The sequence below is a fragment of the Rattus rattus genome, chromosome 12, assembly GCF_011064425.1.
Source record: "Rattus rattus isolate New Zealand chromosome 12, Rrattus_CSIRO_v1, whole genome shotgun sequence".
NCBI lineage: Eukaryota > Metazoa > Chordata > Mammalia > Rodentia > Muridae > Rattus > Rattus rattus.
In genome coordinates, this window is record NC_046165.1 from 75,462,848 (window position 1) to 75,483,222 (window position 20,375).

The 20,375-nt window shown below is 43.2% G+C and overlaps 2 protein-coding genes across 2 annotated transcripts in view; both read left to right on the forward strand.

The window, feature by feature from the left end:
- Nucleotides 1–6,828: 6,828 nt before the first annotated feature.
- The window catches only part of Atg14 (autophagy related 14), a 30,392-nt gene continuing 16,845 nt past the window's right edge, over nt 6,829–20,375 (forward strand). Inside the window, exons 1-2 of the mRNA XM_032917647.1 lie at nt 6,829–7,065; nt 19,135–19,197. Of these exons, the coding sequence (XP_032773538.1) occupies nt 6,845–7,065; nt 19,135–19,197 (284 nt within the window). The 5' untranslated portion in view covers nt 6,829–6,844. The remainder of the gene's footprint in view (nt 7,066–19,134; nt 19,198–20,375) is intronic.
- On the forward strand, nt 11,519–12,138 carry LOC116913445 (60S ribosomal protein L12-like). Its single transcript, XM_032917646.1, has one exon. It carries the CDS (start codon nt 11,607–11,609, stop codon nt 12,102–12,104), a length of 498 nt encoding a protein of 165 aa, XP_032773537.1. The 5' UTR covers nt 11,519–11,606; the 3' UTR covers nt 12,105–12,138.

Sequence of the window (20,375 nt, forward strand, 5' to 3'; positions counted from 1 at the left end):
GAGGAGTTTAATTCTGACACGTTGGGGTCATCTCACTTCAAGGGGAGATGACCCTGAGCTGACTCTGACAGGGAGTTATATACCTTGCATACCATTGGGACAGAATTCAAACAATTGGTAACTAGGCAGAGTATTATTGATGGGACAAAGTGACCTCTAAGTTGACTTGTGATCAGTGAACCATTCTGGACTTTCCAGCGGGGATGGTTAGGAGTCAAGGGGAGGTCAGTTGGGAGTCACAGGTAGTTTTGTTTGACAGTTTGGTTTGCAGTTGTTCCAGAAGCTAACTACTCCCTGGAAGGGAGGGGTCTTTGTGCTGTGGAACTTTCCCACTGACCTTAGATTGACCCAAACTCTGGCTCTTTAAGTACCAGAATCGTACTAACTTAACAAAACCTCATTAATGCATGTTAATGAGCACTGGTGGCATTTGGTTGATGGCTTCCGGTGTAAAGGGAAGAACAGTGGCTACGTGTCTCCCTCATGGATGCTGCTTTATGTTTTAGGTAACTTCTACTTCTTGGGCCTGCATTACGAAATGAGGAAGCTGTATCCTCTATTCTGTCAGAAACCATTTTTCTTTTATGTAAAACAATGGCTGTGTTTCTGCATCCAGGGGTGTCCAGAAGGGATACTCTTCATGTTTGAATGTTCTAAGGCATGGTATTTTTTATATAAAACCTTAAGGAAAAGCAAAACAGTGTTTATCCCAAATGCCAGACCTGGATGCCCTGTCCTAAAGGAACTGTAAGAGGAACATCTTGCCCTGGGGTTTGCTTTGGTGTGCATGGTTGTACGCCCCCCCCTCCCATGGAAACCTGTTCCAGATGCTCGGGTTGGCAAAGCCAGAGGCAAGCTCCTTAAATATACGTACAGGAACCCTGTACATATAGCATCCATAATCACTGTTTGCTTCACACAAAGCCTATCTTTTGGAAAGGAAAACTTTAACACTGAACTCTGAGACTTTGGGAGATATCCCACCCCAAAGGTAAAGATTCTTTTCTCTCTTACTAACTCACTCCTTCGGCACCCTGCCATTTTTCAGAATGGAAACTCCCAAATTGGCAACCCCCTAGCAAGGAATAAGTACAACTTGGACATTAGCAACTCCCCCAAAATTATAGACTTACAAGGATCTCTTTACTTCTTTAAGGTGTTTTTTTTTTTTAACTGTTTGGGGGACATTTAGTACATTTAGTCGTCTGAAATGTAACCACGCCACCACATCTAGTTCTAAAACACTTCCATTGTCCCAAATAAGTCCCTGTATTGTTGAACAGTCTTCCACGTTTCCCAGAAGCCTCTAGCCTTTGTTGTCTCCATAGACTTACTACGAAAGTATAGAAAGTATATGCCTTTCTTTTTTAACTGTGGAAGCATGTCCAAATTTCATCCTCTTTAGCTGAGTAACACTGCCCTGTGTACGTACACTGAGATTGCACCCCGTTGGTGGCCACATAGCCTGTGTCCATCTTTGCACTACTCTCATTGCCTCTGCGGTTCCAGCCTGCACTTTACATCTGGTTTTGGTTTTGTGAGGGGTTTGCCTGGATGAATCGCTGGGTTGCGTGGTGATTCTCTTAACTTTTGAGAATCATCCTGCATCTGGCGCTGAACCCATTTCCCCGTCCCCTCGGGCAGTGCCGCATGTGACCATCCACATCCTTGCTGTCGGCTGTGTTATTCTTTAATAAAAGCTGTACAGCTCAGCCACCATCCTGAATCCTGGTCAATCCTCTTTTTGGATCGTCTCCTTCACTAGGCCTGGAGCTGAATCAGGTAACCACCATCAGATTTCCATCTCTCTTCCTTTCTAGATCTGCATCTCTGAAGGAAGGGTCTTGTGACTCCAAATATCTCAAGTTAGTCACACACTAGCAGGTTATGGTTTTTGTTTGGCTTTTGCCTTGCTTTTGAAACACCATGTGCTGTGCAGTTCAGGGTGGCCTTGAACTTACGACCTTCCTGCTTTCGCCTCCCAAGTGATAGATTATAAGCATTCATCACCATACCAGGTTCTAACGGTTTCTGTTATTCCCTTCTTTGCTTTCTGTCCGAAAGAATGTTAGCGGGGTTGGGGATTTAGCTCAGCGGTAGAGCACTTGCCTAGCAAGCGCAAGGCCCTGGGTTTGGTCCCCAGCTCCGGAAAAAGAAAAAAAAAAAGAAAGAAAGAAAGAATGTTAGATACTAATTCCAAACTAGTAAAAGTCCCCTGCTGCCATAGGAACCAAGCCCTAGCACTCGCTGGGTTGGCCGCTGTTGCTGAGAGACCAGTAGGGACTGACTGATATTCCTCAAGGGAGGTGGTCTGATCTGTGTTGTCAGTGCTGTTGAAAGAGCGTACCCCAAAACGGGGGACGTGTCTCTCGCTCCGATCGCGGGGTGGGGTGCCCCCAGGAATCACGAGTAGCCATTCTTGATGTAAAAGCATGAGGTAGCTTTTTATTAACGAGATCCCGGTCTTAGCGGGATCCCGGTCGACACGTATCTCACACAGGAGACAGAGGAATCGACCCAGCCTCAAACTCGGGGTTTATATAGGGAGGTTAGGGGTTTGGCACGGTTACACACAATTGGCTAATTTCTGGCGCGGCTATAGGTGATTGGCTCATTTAAACATGGCAGTGAGATTACAGCACAGCAGGAGAGTACATATTGACTGGAGCGTACAGGATTTTAGGAGCTAGGGGCGTATCAGGGTTTGAAGGACATCCGGTTAAGGTGTGACTGAGTAAGCTGGGGGAGGTGCCCTTCTGCCAGATGGTTTGGGTTAGTCCTGATAACTCGGGCCAGGCTGGTTCCTGCATTCCTTTTCTTTATCTTTATGGTCTGTTAGTCCTAACGGCAGGGCGGGGCTGCCTGGACTTGCTTTTCACAGTGTTTAGTCCTGAGTCTGAATTTTCTTTTAACTTCATATTTTTAAACCTTACATCTGTATAATTTTCCTTTCACTGTAACTCCATGTTAGTCAGGTCGGAATGATTGCTGACACCTAAGACTGTAAGAACAACAATGATGGAGAGTTTCCCTTTCATTATTTCCTATGTGTTAAGACTGAAAACTAGTAAAACAGCTCTATCTTGTGGAAAACTAGGAAGCCAAGCCACCACGAAGAAGTGGGTGGGTCCACAGAAGTCATTTTTTTGCTGATGGCTAAGTGTTCACCAGTGCCGATGACGTCACTCTTAGGTCATGCTGTGTCACTCACTGGAATAACATTCCATCCATATTTCTGCTGGGCCCTGTAGGACTGAAGGCAGTATTTACAGGCTGGAAATACTAAAGCAACTTCTGCTGTAGGGTGTGCGTTTTGGGAGACGGTGGCTATAGTGTGTCCCCTCAATTGTCTTCTTTCCTGGAAAGAAATGCTCCTTTTGGGGGACGGCTAAAGAGATGTCATAGAGATAATCAGAAAACTGGGCATACGGATGTAGATCGCTCCTGAGAGACACAGCCAGAATACAGCAAACACAGAGGCGAATGCCAGCAGCAAACCACTGAACTGAGAATGGGACCCCCGTTGGAGGAATCAGAGAAAGAACTGGAAGAGCTTGAAGGGGCTCGAGACCCCATATGAACAACAATGCCAATCAACCAGAGCTTCCAGGGACTAAGCCACTACCTAAAGACTATACATGGACTGACCCTGGACTCTGACCTCATAGATAGCAATGAATATCCTAGTAAGAGCACCAGTGGAAGGGGAAGCCCTTGGTCCTGCCAAGGCTGGACCCCCAGTGAATGGGATTCTTGGGAGGAGGGCGATAATGGGGGGAGGATGGGGAGGGGAACACCTATAGAGAAGGGGAGGGGGAGGGGTTAGGGGGATGTTGGCTCATAAATCGGGAAAGGGAATAACATTCGAAATGTAAATAAGAAATACTCAAGTTAATTTAAAAAAAAAAGAAAAAGAAAACTGGGCATAGTAATAGTACCACATCCTTGGAATCCCAGCACTGGGAGGCAGACACAAATGACTCTAGTCTGTTTAAGATTGTGTTTAAGATTATAGCTGGGGGGGGGGGGATTTAACCCAGGGGTAAAGGCAAGGCAAAAAAAAGGCCCGGGGTTCAGTCCCACCCCAAAAAAAAAAAAAAAAAAAAGATTATAGCTGGGTGTGGTGGAGCACACCTTTAATCCCACCACTTGGGAGGCAGAGGCAGTCTGAACTTTGTCAGTTTAAGGCCAGCCTAGTCTACAAAGTGAGTTATAGGACAGCCAGGACTACACAAAGAAACCTTGTCTTAGGAAAAATAAACAACTAAAACCAAAACCAACTAAGGAAACACCCCCCCCCCAAAAAAAACCCTATTATATATACTTGGCACTTGGATTTCTTTATAGGTTCTGAAGATTTTTCTGAGATCTAGGTAGCATTTGGAAACATGTATCCTATTCTAAAAGGTTTTAAGAAAGCCTGAGTATATGTCACTGGGCTCCTGAAATTATATGTCACTGCGCTCCACAGTGTACAGTGGAGAAAGAGCTGGCTTTTTCTACACTTACTGTAGTAGTCTCCCATGTTTGCCACTGGTCAGCAGCTCTGTTATTTTCCACTATTATGCTAACAAGATGGTGGATTGAGGGGTGTTTTGGTTTTTGTTTGTATGTTTTTGAAGCAGAGGTTGTTATGTAGCCCAAAGTGCACCTGTGTGGTTCTGTGTGAAGAATCATGTTTGAGAAATGGAAATTAAAAAAAAAGAAAGAAATTTCTTCCTTAAAATGACTCATGTGTTATTTAAACTTAAGAAATGTAGAAAAATGAACTTATTTCAGAAGCTGGAATATTTCAGGCTTTGCTAGATTGAGGCATTAAATGGATTTTTTTTTTGTAAACATGTAATGCATTAATTCTCTGAAGACAGCAATACATTGAAATTTCAAGTAACTGCGTATCTGGATACTATCAGTAATAAGCTATCAGTAGAAATTCATGTATAATATTTTGCCTCCTGAAGTATGGAAGAGATAGCTTCACAAGCCTGTAGTAACAAACACTATGAAGGTTGCCTTGGGAAAGCCAATGAGATATCCCTGTTTACTCAGGGTTCTCTCAAGTCACAGAACTTAGAGAATGTCTCTACATATTTAGGAAATTTATTGGACTTACAGGCTACTGCCCAACTAACCCAACAATGGCCAGCTGTGAATGGAAAGTCCAAGAGTCTCGTAGTTGCTCAGTCCCACGAGGCTGGGTGTTTCTTCCATTGTCCTTCAGTAGGCCTCCAGCAGAAGGTATGACCCAGATTAAAGTTGCGAACCACTATGCCTGGACCTCAGCTTTTCATGGAACTTGCTTTGTCCCAGGCTGGCCTTGAACTCAGAGCTCTGCTTGCCCGTGTCTCCTGGGATTAAAGCTGCATGTCTGGAGACTATCTGTAATATCAAGCCTAGGCCTAAGCTTTTCATGGCCACTATGCCTCAAGATCTGGATCTCAGCGTTGCCCTCCATTTCTGGATCGTAGTTCATTCCACATAGAGTCGAGTTGACAACCAGGAATAGTTCTCACAATCCCAACCCTTAAAATATAAAATTTTATATGGTCATCTTGAAATGACCACATAAAATTGTTTATTTAAAAATTTTAAACTTTTGGAAACCATTTAACTTTAGGGAAAACTGTTTGGAAAAATCATACAGGGAGTTTGATGGGTTTGTTTTGTTTGTTTTTTGTTTTGTTTTATCACTTTTTAAATCCCAATTGTATTCAAACAGATCTTGGAGAAGGAGCAAAGATCTAGCCAGGCTGTAGTCACCAGCATTTGATGACAGGCACAGGAAGGTTGACAGGTTCTAGGCCCTACATGGCTACTGAACCTGGCCTTTCAAAGACAGACTTCAGTCCCAAAGTGGAAACATCAGCTCTGTGTGCTGGGAGTGTGACTTGGGGAACAAAGAGTTCAGAGCTTTGATCAGTGGGCAAACACCCTGCTGTAGCCATCCTTGAGAATCTTTGGTTCAACTGGACCTGCAGTCTCACTTCCGTTCCCTTCTGTGGTTTTCAGGCATATCAAAAAATCTGATATAAACCTCCTCTTCCTGAAGAAGCTTAAGAGGAAATCCTAACTAGTGAGTCTAAATGGTCCAGAGGGTAGGACGAAAGTCACTAGAATTCAGCTTTCGCGCTGTGCTTCCAGGCAGATTTTTGTGGTTACATACCTGTAATCGGTTAGCTCTCGAGGCTGCCACAGTGGGGTTGGAACTCGAGGAAAATGGAGGCTACGTAGAAGGCACTATCCATTAAAACCTGATTTCAAAAACATGCATCTTGGATTTATACCTTCAGTTTGTTTTTTACTGATGCGGAAAGTGTTAGGCTGCTATGGAGGTGTTTTGCTCAACCCTCCACAGTTATGGAGGAACAGCAATTATATCCTCGAATCAAGACAAAGTCAGGCAGAGACGTTAAAGGATTTTCTTCAAATCCCACAGCTATTAAGGAGGAAGGTGAGTCAAACTTCAGTTAGTTCTGAGATCCAACTCTCTCCTAACCTTGCTCCTTGCAGCTTTAGCCAAAAACCTAATAGTAACTTTAATGAAATGAATTCCCTTGTTCTGTTACCACACGTTTCGCAGAGAATGCTTGGGGCACTTATTCGTATTTTGCGTAACGTGGAGGCTTTGCTTAGCTCCACTCCGAGGGCCAAACTGCGCAGCCGCCCCGGAGTGCAGGAAGGAGGACCAAGAGCTCCCTCAACCTTAAAGCAGTGGCCTCTGAGCCCCGCCCCAACCTCTGGACCGCCCCCTCTCCCGCCCCCGCCTTCAGGCCCCGCCTCCGAGCCCAGGATGCACCTGGATGAAAACAAAATCCCACGTGACTGGCCCTGAGCTCAGATCATCATGGCGTCTCCCAGTGGGAAGGGATCTTGGACGCCCGAGGCTCCTGGTTTTGGGCCGCGGGCTCTAGCACCGGACCTGGTGGACTCGGTGGACGACGCCGAGGGCCTTTACGTGGCTGTTGAGCGGTGTCCTCTGTGCAACACCACTCGCCGGCGGTTGACTTGCGCTAAGTGCGTCCAGAGCGGTGATTTCGTCTATTTCGACGGCCGCGACCGGGAGAGGTACGGCGGCCGCCACGGCCCTATTGTTTCTGCTTCTCTGTTTCCTCTGGCCCAGCCACGAGAAGCTGGAGTCTGGACAGCCTAGTCCGGGCCCAGGAGCCCGGCGAGTGTGGAAGAGAGAATGTGCAGCTCTGCGCCGGCAGTGGTGGGGTGGGGGTCGGTGCCAGGTGAACGTAGATTGCTGTTCCCCATCACCAACCTGATAGTTTCTCTACGGTCCTCTTGGGTACTGGGGAAAAGGAAATACAGTCCTTTTGGAGGCGTCTGTGTAGAGGAGTCCTAGTTCTCTCATTCAGAAGCTTAGTTCTGCCTTTTCCTGTCTTCAGACATAAATACATTTTATTGAAGGAATCCGCAGAGAACTACGTTGGTTAGGAGGGATTGAGCCCTGCTTGTCTTGTCACAGGTGGATACAGCTCTGTGTGGACGAGGACTAGGAGGTTGGTTTCCTTCTGAAACCCCAAAGATGATTTTGTGTCACTGGGGATTTTGGACTGTTTTTTTTGAGTTGCAAAGTCCTTCGCTAAAAGAACTGCGTTTAGAAAAAGATTTCAGCTTTCTTTTGAGTTAAGTTAATTTAAAAAAAAATCAATGCTTAGCTGAAGAGTCTTTATCTCCTTACTTTTGTTTCAACAATGTAGTTTCAACGATAAGACAGGTAACTTTTTGGTTTGTTTGCTTGAGACTGTGTCTCACTTGTAGCTCTCTGGGTATCCTGGAACTCACTATATAGATCAGGCTGGCCTGGAACTCGGAGAGATTCTCTCTGCTTCCCGAGCACTGTGATAAACCCGGCTAAGACAGAAAAACATTTTTTTTAGTCTTAAAGTTGAAGCATTTATTGTTTTTTTTTTTTTTTAAAGATTTATTTATTTATTATAGATGAGTACACTGTAGCTGTCTTCAGACGGGCCAGAAGAGGGCATCAGATTCCATTAGAGATGGTTGTGAGCCACCATGTGGTTGCTGGGATTTGAACTCAGGACCTCTGGAAGAGCAGTCAGTGCTCTTAACCGCTGAGCCATCTCTCCAGCCCGCATTTATTGTTTTATAACAACCATGCAAGTTATTGTCGGCTAATTACTCAGGAGACTTGTACATAAAGGAAGTGCCTTGTCCCAAGGTCCCAAAAGGTTAAAACCAAGACATCCTGGATCCATATACCTGTGCATTTAACTGCAAGACTGTAAATTTTGTAGATGTAAATTTTGTAAATATAAATTTTGCGGTGTTTTAATTCCCATCATTCCTGTGAGCATGAATGCGGCTCAGTTCTTTTTCTTCTGAAAATTTTGGAGTAACATCGTCTTTTTAAGTTAATTGCTGTTTTTTTGATCAGCTTGACGATCTTAGTACATTATAGTTCTAAAAAAATTAGACCAGTTTTATTTTATGGAAACCAGATAGGAGATGGGAATGTCTCATTGTTGAGCCTAATGAAGTATTTGACATTTACATTTTCCTAGATTTATTCTTGCAATTTTAATACCATCTAGATGGTGAAGACGGCCAGTCTTGAACATCCAACCCAGACAAGTGTGCTAGCCAGTATCTGTATTTGACTTCTCTTTTTGCCTCCCATTTGTGGTAGTAATCACTGTTTTAACATGACAACCTGAACTCCTAGTTTTATATTAATAAATGTGTTTTTCACATAATCTCAATACAGTAAATTTCAATACCCTCCTTTTTAAAAAGATTTATTTCATGGATGTGAGTACACTCTTGCTGTTCCCACACACACCAGAAGAGGACATCGGATCCCATTACAGATGGTTGTGAGCCACCATGTGGTTGCTAGGAATTGAACTCAGGACCTCTGGAAGAGCAGCCAGTGCTCTTAACCACTGAGCCATCTCTCCAGCCCACCCTCCTTTTACTCAGACTTAAAAAACCCCTTCCGCTCCTCAGTAAGCCACCACATCTAATGTCATCAACAAATTCTTTCTCTTCAAAGTTTAGCCTAAATCTGATCCTTTCATTATTATACAGTCTAATCCACAGAGGATTATCGCTTCCTCTACCCTTCTTGTTAGTGTAATTAATGTATTACAGGAGTAATGCCACTCCATTCTTCTGTTCATACTTTCTCATGGTTTTGTTTTACTCAGAGTGAAAGCTACAGTCTTTGGTTTTTGTTTTTTGTTTTTACTTGTTTTTGTTTGTTTGTTTTGAGACGGTTTCTCTGTGTGACATTTCTGGCTGTCCTGGAACTCTGTAGACCATTCTGGCCTGGATCTCAGAGATCGATCTGTGAAGATGTGCACTGTCACACCCAGCCTTGACTTTTCAAGACTGAGTTTGTCTGTGTAACTCGGACTGTCCTGAAAGTCGCCCTGGAGGCTAGGCAGGTCTTTTTATTTATTTATTTATTTATTTATTTATTTATTTATTTATTTATTTATTTATTTTTTGCATCCTACTCTTTAAAAAGATTTATTTATTTATTTTATGTCTGTGAGTACACTGTAGCTGTCTTCAGACACACCAGAAGAGGGCATTGGATCCCATTACAGATGGTTGTGAGCCACCATGTGGTTGCTGGGTTTTGAACTCAGGACCTCTGGGAGAGCAGTCAGTGTTCTTAACCGCTGAGCCATTTCTAGGCAGGTCTTAAACTTACTGAGATCACCTGCCTCTGCCTCCTGAGTGCTGGGAGTAATTTCATGTGCCACCACCACCTGGCAAAGCTACAGTCTTGAGCCATAGTCCTGCAAAGTCCTCTGACCTAATCTCTTGTTATTTTTCTTCCGTATTTATTAAGGGAGAAAATGGTTTCCTGGCTTCCCTGTCAGTCCCAAGAGCATTCCTGCCTCAGAGTCTTTGAAGTTACAGACTGCTAAGAACTCTTGTAGTAATCTTCATGGCTGCCTACTCTTCCTTAAGAACTCTGCTTATATATTAAAGATTCTCTGAACCCTTTAATTAATGCTCTTATTCCTAACATGCTTTTTTATTGTCTTTTCACCATTTGATAACTTATTGATTGTCTGATCCCCTCAGGTGTAGACTCTGAGGGCAAGATATTATTTTGTAAACTGTTGTATCATATAGCAGATTAAAGTATTCAGTTTTTCAGTCTTCCTAAGACCACTTTTTTGGTTGTTTTTTGAAACAGGGTTTCTCTGTGTAGAACTAACTGTTCTTAAACCCGAACCCTGATCTGTAGACCAGACTGGCCTCAAACTCAGATCTGCCTTTGTGTCTGGGTTGCCGGGATTAAAGGTGTGAGAAACCACTGGCTAGCCCTAAGACAACTTCTATATCTCTCTTACAATCCACTGGTTACTAAAGCCAAAAAGCTGTGAGTTTTTTGAACTTTACTTTTTTCTCTAAGTCATAAACTAGCAGCCTGTTTAATTCAGTCCAACACCAAAGAATATCTTTAATCTGTCTACTTACCATCCGTCTATGTAGTCACATGCAATCCTGTCTTATATGCATATGTGACCACCCCTGATTTTCACCTCTAGAAAAGTAAGCAAGATCATGTCAATCTATTGCTTAAACCTTTCTCTTGGTTTTCAATGCAATTATGATAAAATTTAATCTCTTGTCTACTTATTTTTTGCTTCTCTTCACTTCCTCATATTCCCTCTCCCTTCCACTTGAACTTTTCTGGTATCAATATTCTTTCTACAATCATAGATCATATCACGAGTTTTGTCACCCTCCACTAAAGCCTCTTTTGCTTCCAACCCTGTGGGCTCAGTTTTCTGGTTTCAGCCCAAAGTCATCCTTCCCCCACCCACCATCCCCACCCAAGAGAGAGAGAGAGAGAGAGAGAGAATATGTTCTATTAGTCTTTGTGAGCCAGTGTTACCTCGTTTAATACTGCATTCCATCCATTTTCATGATAATTTCATTGTATTTATGGCCAAATAAAATCCCACTGTGTATACGCAATGTGTTTTCATTATTATCCCTTGGTGGACATCTAGAGTGCTCACCTTTGAAGGTAAATGTCCCTTCTAATGTAGCCTGCTCACTCTCACGCCATCATCGTGTTTGCTGTCACAACGCTTGGTGTATTTTGTGGTTGGGACAATGCCTCCTTCATGTGTAATACTATTTGAGTAAAATGCCAGTTTCCAGAATGTCTTCCTGAAGGCACAGCTTCTTGTTCTGTCACATCATCAGCTCAGTGGCAGGGTGTAGCACATTAGCATGGCCAAGGTGGTACTACTTTTAAAACAATCCTGGAGATGTGGCTAGTGGTAGAATATTTATGTGGTAAGTGCAAAGCCTACCTTTGACCCCCCACCCCCTTTCCCCAGCATTGCAAACTCACAAGCACAACCTATTTACATAGAAAGTCGTGGCTAACTCTGAGTGTTCTGGGGCTGGAGAGATGGCTCAGTGGTTAAGAGTACTGACTGCTCTTCCAGAGGTCCTGAGTTCAAATCCCAGCAATAAATAAATAAATCTTTTATAAAAAAAGATGAGATCCGTCTTTTCGGCTTTCGGTTCGGAGGAGGCAACGGTGCAACTTTCTTCGGTCGTCCCGAATCCGGGTTCATCCGACACCAGCCACCTCCACCATGCCGCCCAAGTTCGACCCCAACGAGATCAAAGTCGTGTACTTGAGGTGCACCGGAGGCGAGGTCGGCGCCACATCCGCCTTGGCCCCTAAGATCGGTCCTCTGGGTCTGTCTCCCAAAAAAGTTGGTGATGACATCGCCAAGGCTACCGGTGACTGGAAAGGCCTCAGGATTACAGTGAAACTGACCATCCAGAGCAGACAGGCCCAGATTGAGGTGGTGCCCTCTGCCTCTGCCCTGATCATCAAAGCCCTCAAGGAGCCACCAAGAGACAGGAAGAAGCAGAAAAACATTAAACACAGTGGAAACATCACTTTTGATGAGATTGTCAACATTGCCCGGCAGATGAGACACCGGTCTTTGGCCAGAGAACTTTCTGGAACTATCAAGGAGATCCTGGGTACTGCACAGTCTGTGGGCTGCAATGTGGATGGCCGCCACCCTCATGACATCATAGATGACATCAACAGCGGTGCGGTGGAGTGCCCAGCTAGTTAGGCAACAAGAAAATACTTAAATAAAAACTATCTGATAACCAAAAAAAAAAAAAAAGAGTTTTCTGGAGAGGGATGCTTTTACAGTGGATTTATTTCTAACGAAGCAGGAAAAGGAAGAACAAGCATCCCAGACCTTTACACGGTAAAGGACCGCCGCAGTGGTCCACTGGCCTGCTCCCTCACTCGTCCTGCCCTCTCCTGGACTGCGTGCCTTCAGAAGCTGTTCGTCAGCCTTTTCTTGTTTCCAGAACATTACCCAGTGTCTAGTAGGATGAAAGGATCTCTTCAGGCCCAGGACCACTGTCCTGATATGTTTTAAGAGCCCTAGTTGGATGTCAGTACATGGATCATGTGTACTGTCAGATTGCTGAGGAGAAAGGCTGCCCTGCCCTCAAGAATTTAACTGATTCTGGCAGCTGTCAAACCTCAAGAACAAAGGTTGCTTGTGCTACTGTCTCATTTGTAAATAATTCTGTACTCTGCTTGCCTTTCAACTCCTTTTACTTTTACTTTTACTTCATAAAAACCTTTCACCGATTGGATCCACGTGGAAATAAAGCCTGGAGCTTCATAGCACCACAGCAGCCTGCTTTAACTTAGACTAGCTAAAGAGGTGGCAGTTCAGGGAGAACTAGATAATGAGGCAGTAAATGTCAGTAATTAGATCATTTGGAAGAAATATGTTGTTTTGGTTTTAGGAGGATGACCTGGAACTACATAGCCCAGGCTAGCCTTGTATTTTGGTAATCCTCCCATCTCAGCCTGCCAAGTGCTGCTGTTCTGGGTTATAGGCTTAGCCATCAAACCTAGCTGACGTGTCCTTAGTACTTTTAGATACTTTGCTATGTTCAACAGACATGGAAATATTTCTTTTTTATTGTCCAGGACACTGTCAGTCTCATCGCTGCCTGTCTCGTGTTTAAAGCAACACCGGTGTTCTTCTCTTTTTTCTGAACTTTAACTTCACCGGTTCATAACGGACAGAGAGGAGCAAGTTTCCCATTTGTCATCCCTGGGGTCTGAAGCAGTTCTTCCAGCAAAGTCTTCTCTGCGTCTTATACTGCTGGATGTTTATGCTGTCTTAACAGGAGCCCAACTTTTCTGGATTATGTATTTACCTAACTATAAAAATAGCACTGTTACACAATAGAAAACTGGCAGGTTGTGTAATCTCTTTCCTCAGATCTGGGAAGCACTTGTTGATCACTTCGTGGTAGGTAGATGACTGGGAGTGGAAAGTTGATCTGGACAGCTGGGGCTCTACCTGCTGTGCTAAGAGCCAAGGTTACCTTAGTGTGCAGTAGAGAGAAAGACCATTTTCTGGCCATATGCTACAGTGAGACTTCAGCATTTTTTAGGGATGGTTTTTATCTTCACCAGTGGCTTAGAAATACACGGTTGCATCTTTTACCCAGAAGCAGAAATACAGGACAATGGAAATTGAGCTGGGTTTAAGGGGTAAGGAAAAAGTATAAACCCAGCATATGAACATTGAAGATGTTGCTCTGAGACATCATTCTATGTCTCGTTGCCCCACAGCAGAGCTGCTTTTGTGGTAGATGAGGTATAGTCTTTTAGTATTCTACCTCACGCTAGGGGAGACCATGTGACGTATTTTTGTAGATCTTAAGTTTTTGTACTTAATAATGTCTTCCAGATTTTGTGTGTGTGTGTGTGTGTGTGTGAGAGAGAGAGAGAGAGAGAGAGAGAGAGAGAGAGAGAGAGAGAGGAGAGAGAAGAGGGGTGTTAAGAGTTTAAGAAACAATAGTTTAGGGCTGGAGAGATGGCTCAGTGGTTAAGAGCACTGTCTGCTCTTCCAAAAGTCCTGAGTTCAATTCCCAGCAACCACATGATGGCTCACAACCATCTGTAATGGGATTTGATGCCCTCTTCTGGTGTGTCTGAGGACAGCTACAGTGTACTTACATACATAAAATAAATCTTTAAAGGAAAGGAAGAAAAAAAAAGAAACAATAGTTTAAAAGAGTAATTTCTTTTAAAGGAATATACTCTAAAAATGTAAGTAAGGAGGGATGTAATGACTATCTGAGGCTGAGAATATAGGCATGTCCTACCACACTTGGCTTCAGAAAGTCATTTTTTTTCTAAAGATTTATTTATTTACATGTGTACACTGCAGCTGCCTGACACAACCAGAAGAGGACATGGATCCCAGATGATTGTAGTTGCTAGGAACTGAACCCAGGTCCTCTGGAAGAGCAGTCAGTGCTCTTACCGGCTGAGCCATCTCTCCAGCCCTAGAAAGTCATATTTAAGCCAGGGGTGGTTGCCCACACTGTTAATCTCAGCACCAGGAAGGCAGAAGTAGATGTTATAAGGATGTTTAATCACACTGTAAACCCTGAGATTGTGAGCTCCACGGCTCAGCTTTTGATCCTAGAGCTTTCTGTTGACTAAACAAGCAGTGGTGTGGTTCAGCTCGTGCTCACACCTTAATTTAAGAGCTAAATAAAGTTAACCCTAGGTCAAGAGGCAGAAGCAACCAGTCAACAGGGAGTGACCACAAGGAAAGAGAAGGAAGGAATGTTGATTGGAAGGGCATTTCAGACAGCATGGAGAAGGAAGGACTTTCTCCTTCTGAGACCTTGGTAGAGTAGGAAGGTCAGCTGGATGCTTCATCTGCACCTCTAAGCTAGCAGACTTTCACTACAGTGTCTGATTCCTGAGTCTTCATTTGGTAAAATTGTGTGGCTGGGATTTAGTTTTTTAAACAACAGATGGATTTCTGTGAGTTCAGGTCAAGCCAGAAAATAAAAGGTTTGTAAAGACCATACTGTACTGTACATCTGCCTGTCACTGGAGCTTATAGGAGCAGCTGTGTGCTTGTCAGTAAGGACTTACGTAAGCAGCTTTATGCTAACCAACTATGAAGATTGAGATAGATCTTGGTATGTTGCAGTTTACAAGATAATCTGTGGCACTAACTTAGGGTTTTACTGCTGTGAAGAAACACCATGGCCAAGGCAACTCTTATAACATCAAGCATTCCATTGGTGATGGCTTACAGTTTCAGAGGTTCAGTCCATTAGCATCTTGGTGGGAGCATGGCGTCATGCTGGCTGACATGGTGCTAGAGAAGCTGAGAGTTCTGTATCTTGATCCTAAGGCAGCCAGAAGGCTCTCTTCACAATGGGTGGAGCTTGAACATAGCCTCAAAGCCCATTAACCAACTTGCAAAACAGTGCGTTAAATAGGGATCCACCTTCCACACACCCTATTTTAACATAGAAGATAAACTGTTAAGATTTCTTTGATGTGGTAACTTTTTCTTTTCACTTCTTTCTTGGAAACTAAGTGGTGTAACAATCCATTTCTTTGAGCAGTGGGGAATGGATGGGTGTAGGAGAGAGCTAGGGCCTGCAGCCTTGGTCCTTCCTGTCCACCCTGCTGCTTTGCTAGTACCGCCCCTCCTCTTTCATGAAGGATAACATAACTCAGCAAGTATTCGGGATTTTCGTTATTTGGTCTACTATTGCTGCTGTCATCTGTAAGGATTTTATTGTACTGTTTGTTTGGAGACAGGGTTTCTCTGTGTAGCCTGACTGTCCTGGAACTCAGTCTGTAGACCAGGCTGGTCTGGAATACAGAGATCTGCCTGGCTCTGTCAGTGCTGGGAATGTTGCCTCATTGTTATAGCTTATGAAAGCATGATTCTATCCTCCACAGCAGCTTTCTGCCCGGTTTGAAAACCTTGTAGGTTTGAGTGTAGGTTACTATTGATTGATTGCTCTGTTGAGGTCAAAGCCAATAAAATCACTTCAGTCTCACTCAGTCTTCCTCTCCCCAAATCCTGCTCTGTAGTCTACACTGGACTGGAACTCAGGATCCCTCTGCCTCAGTCACCTGAGTACAGGGTTACAGGTATACATTACCATACCTAGCTTACTGTCCCATGCAAGGCAGGGGAGACATGAGGGCACAGGTTTGTAGAATGTACAGCAGTTCTTAGAACTGCTCGATCTGTATTGCAACACGTGGTAAATGCCTGATTTATTGCTGACTCTGTAGGCTTTGTTTCTGAGTCGTTAAATGCGATTGGCATCATTAGTACTGGACACTCTAGTGCTTCCAGTAGAAAAGCCTGCAGCAATGGGGCTATGCTGCAAAGTCTATTTCAACTCTGTGTGTGTGTGTGTGTGTGTGTGTGTGTGTGTGTGTGTGTGTGTGTGTGTGTGTGTGTAGTTGCTGCCTTTACTTAGTTGTTTAGTATATGTTGTATATTTTCAGTGCTACACTATAAGGTCATGATTAAATCATGTTATCTTGTCCATTTTGACAGTGCTTCTCAAACTGTGGGTAGGAATCCCTTTAGGGAGTTTAACAACCCTTTCATGGGGTCACCCAAGAAAGTATTTTAGAGAGAGCTATTTGTCTGGATTGATATTTCCCCCCTTAATGGTAGTAGCTCTCTCTGTTCATGTGCTTTGCTTATGCTGGGATTTCAGGAGACTCACACCATGGTAGCTACTGTTTGCTCATTTCCTAATTGTTTCATTCACAAATCTTTTTTTTTTTTTTAATTCTTTTTTTTTGGAGCTGGGGACCGAACCCAGGGCCTTGCGCTTGCTAGGCAAGTGCTCTACCACTGAGCTAAATCCCCAACCCCTCATTCACAAATCCTAAATGCACAACAAGCCACAGGTGTTCAGATATTGTTAGCTACTCTGAACTCATTGACATTATATACATTGTACCAAATGGCTGTAGAAATATTCTTTTAAGTGTAGGTGGAACTTACAGATAGGACAGATATAGATAGACCTTAAAGTTCATAGAGTATTCTGTAATATACTATAGATTGTAATATTAACTACTATTTTATATTATTTAAATAAATATACTATACATGGACCATAATAATATTAAATTAGAAAGTAGTAATAAGACTTAATCCTAGCACTTGGAAGTCAGAGGCAGGTGGATCTGGGTGGTCAGCTCCAGGCCAGTCAGGACTGTGTAGTAAGATCGCGTCTCAAAACCAAACAAACAAAAGAGAAAAGAGTAATAAGAAGCTACTTATAATGCCTACAAATGTGGAAACAGTGGTGACACTTCTAAATAATTATGGGGCAAAGAAGTTTCAAACTAAATTATAAAAATATACTCTTACCAGAAATTGGAGGCTTTGGACTGGAGAGATGGCTCAGTGGTTAAGAGCACTGACTGCTCTTCCAGAGGTCCTGAGTTCAAATCCCAGCAACCACATTTTGGCTCACAACCATCTGTAATAAGATCTGATGCCCTCTTCTGGTGTGTCTGAAGACAGCTACAGTGTACTCACATATAATAAATAAATCTTTAAAAAAATAAAAAGAGGGGTTGGGGATTTAGCTCAGTGGTAGAGCGCTTGCCTAGCAAGCACAAGGCCCTGGGTTCGGTCCCCAGCTCCGAAAAAAAAGAAAAGAAAAGAAAAAAAAAATAAAAAGAAATTGTAGGCTTCAACTGAAGTGATGCTGAGGGGATGATTACAGTTTCATATTCTATTAAAAAGTACTCTCAACAACGTGGTTAGAACTAGTGTTAAATCACAGAAGCCGGGCATGGAGAGAGGAGCCTCCTACAGCATTACTTGCATGTGTGATCCAAGAGTTGGTCTCAGCTGAGTCTGATGGTTACAGGGCCAAGAAGGAGGGAGAGTAGCAAAAGTTTGATCAGTTCTCTCTAGGTGAGAGCTGCAAGTCCTGGTGTGAGGTAGAATAGAATAGTCTAGATAATTGTGTAAGCTAGATTTTAAAAAGTCATGAAAGAGTTTGATTATCTGTATCATAAAGACTTGATAAATGGGAGATGGATATGCCTAAGCAGATGTAAACATTACACCATACATTTATGTATGAAAAATCAAATTTTTAAATTAAAAATGTTTTTAGATTTATGTATTTTTGTGAATATGAGCATTTTGCCTGCATGTATATATGTTTCTGATGTGTGTTCCTGGTGTGTGTGTGTGTGTGTGTGGTGAGAGTGTAGGTTAGAAGAGGGCTTTGGATCATCTGGCACTCAAGTCACATAGGGTTGTGAGTCGTCATGTGAGTACTTGGAATTAAACCTGAGTCCTGCAAGAACAAGTGCTCAACCATTGAGCCAGCCCTGATTTTTAGTATTTAATATGTCAAATAAATGTTAACTTAATAGAGGTAAGTTATTCTAAATTTCTACTTTAACCTAAAAACTGAATCCAGACGTACAGCTAGCAGACAGTGAGTGACAGCAGTGAGAGACTGACAGGCCTAGAGATAGCAGTGGTGTGGTCCGCCTTCCTTCGCTAACTTGTGAGCTCCCAGTGGAAATAAGTCAACTTTACAAGTCGTAAGGAGTCAGCCGGGCAGTGGAGCATACAACTGTCATCCCAGTGCTGGGAAGGCAGAGGCAGGTGGATCTCACTAAGTCTGAGGCCAGCCTGGTCTACATAGCAAGGTCCAGAATAAAGGAGGACTATATAGACCCTTTCCCAAAAGACAAAACAGAACAGAAGGTGTAAAAACTCATTTTGTAGAGGAAAGCAGAATTAAATTGAGTTTGGCGATTAATATTCTTCTCATAATGAAAGCCTAACTACCTTGTATCTTGTTCACATTAATGGTGCTGTGCATAGTCATGTGTTCCTTGAGAGTGTGATTTGGGGAGTAGAGACAGGCAGCTCTCTTAAGAATTCAAGTCCAAACCTGGTCAGCATAGGGCATTCTAGCATAGCCAGGTATATAGAATGTCTCAACAACAACAACAGTTCATGTTAGCATTCTGATGTGTGTGTTTTGGAAAACAGCAGGCATTGAGGTACAGGATAGGATCTATAAACACTTTAAAGTGAGAAAAGAGCTTTAAAGTTTGACAGTTCTAACTTTGGCTAGTGGCGTCACTATTTAGAAAGTGTTTACTTTCATGCTTTCAGGATATAAGCATTTCCATAGGAATTTGCAGAAGTGGTCAGCTCAGGAATTGGTGGAATCTCATTAAACTGGGGGGAGGGGGAGACATGCAAATAAACCAAGATTTTTTTTTTAAAACAGGTTTATTGACAAGAAGGAAAGGCTTAGTCAACTTAAGAACAAGCAAGAAGAATTCCAAAAAGAGTAAGTTTTTATTCTTTAATTTGTAGAGGTTGTCTCTTGCCACTTGTTGTTTTTTTTGTTTGTTTGTTTTTGTTTTTTTTTTTTGGTTTTTTTTTTTTTGTTCTTTTTTTTGGAGCTGGGGACCGAACCCAGGGCCTTGCGCTTCCTAGGCAAGCGCTCTACCACTGAGCTAAATCCCCAACCCCGCCACTTGTTTTTTAATCTGTTGCTTCTGTGTGCCAATTTGTGACTTGCCACCTCATTTGGCAGACTATTAAAGTTTTGGGAAGGGAACCCTGATAGGTCAGTGTGTGTAATATCAGACTTAGAGTGTGGGGGAAGAAATTGTGTCTGAGAGAAACAAAGCAGGAGAGAAGATCAAGTTTCTGGGAAATCTTGACCTAAGAAGGCCTGGAGTCTTCTCCAAGATAATCCCAAGTGGTTTGGAAGGTGAGTCATTTCCTTGTCCGTGCTCACTGGTGGCTGGTGGCCCTGCAAGGGTAGGCTTTATGAGACCAAAGTGAGGGTTCACAGGTCATTCCCATAGGCCCTCACAGCTCGAGTTCATCTTCTTTGGGACTTGGTAAAGGGCAGTGTGTCTTTTGGTCGTCAGTCTAGAGCAGTAAAGTCCAGCTGGCTATATCTCACCTCAGTAGCTGAGATAGAATGTTTTTAAGATGCAGATCTTGGACTCCTAGCTTCAGACATTCCGATATAGTAAGTCTAGGGTGAGGTCCAAGACTGGGTTGTTAGCCATGACATTCTTTTTTTTTAAAATATTTATTTTATGTGTATGAGTAGTACACTGTGGCTGTCTTCAGACACCAGAAGAGGACATCAGATTCCATTACAGATGGTTGTGAGCCACCCTGTGGTTGCTGGGAATTGAACTCAGGACCTCTGGAAGAGCAGTCAGTGCTCTTAACCACTGAGCCATCTCTCCAGCCCCCTTATGACATTCTTACCTTAAACCTCTTAAGTTCGAGAATTTCTGTAGAACCTTCTGCCCTAAACTGACCTGGTAGCTGTCCTGTGGCACCTGGTGACCTTTGACTCTTACTAAAGCTGATCTTAGCCAGGGGCGGCAGTATGCACCTGTAATCAGAAGGCTGAGTTTAAGGCTAACCTGGGCACACAGAGCAAGAGCCACTATTGAAAACAAAAGAAGAAGCAAGGCTTGGAGAGATGGTGCAGCCTTG

Bases quoted from the DNA above. Each gene is read 5' to 3' on its own strand.
- LOC116913445 (XM_032917646.1), top strand. From the start codon at position 11,607: ATGCCGCCCAAGTTCGACCCCAACGAGATCAAAGTCGTGTACTTGAGG.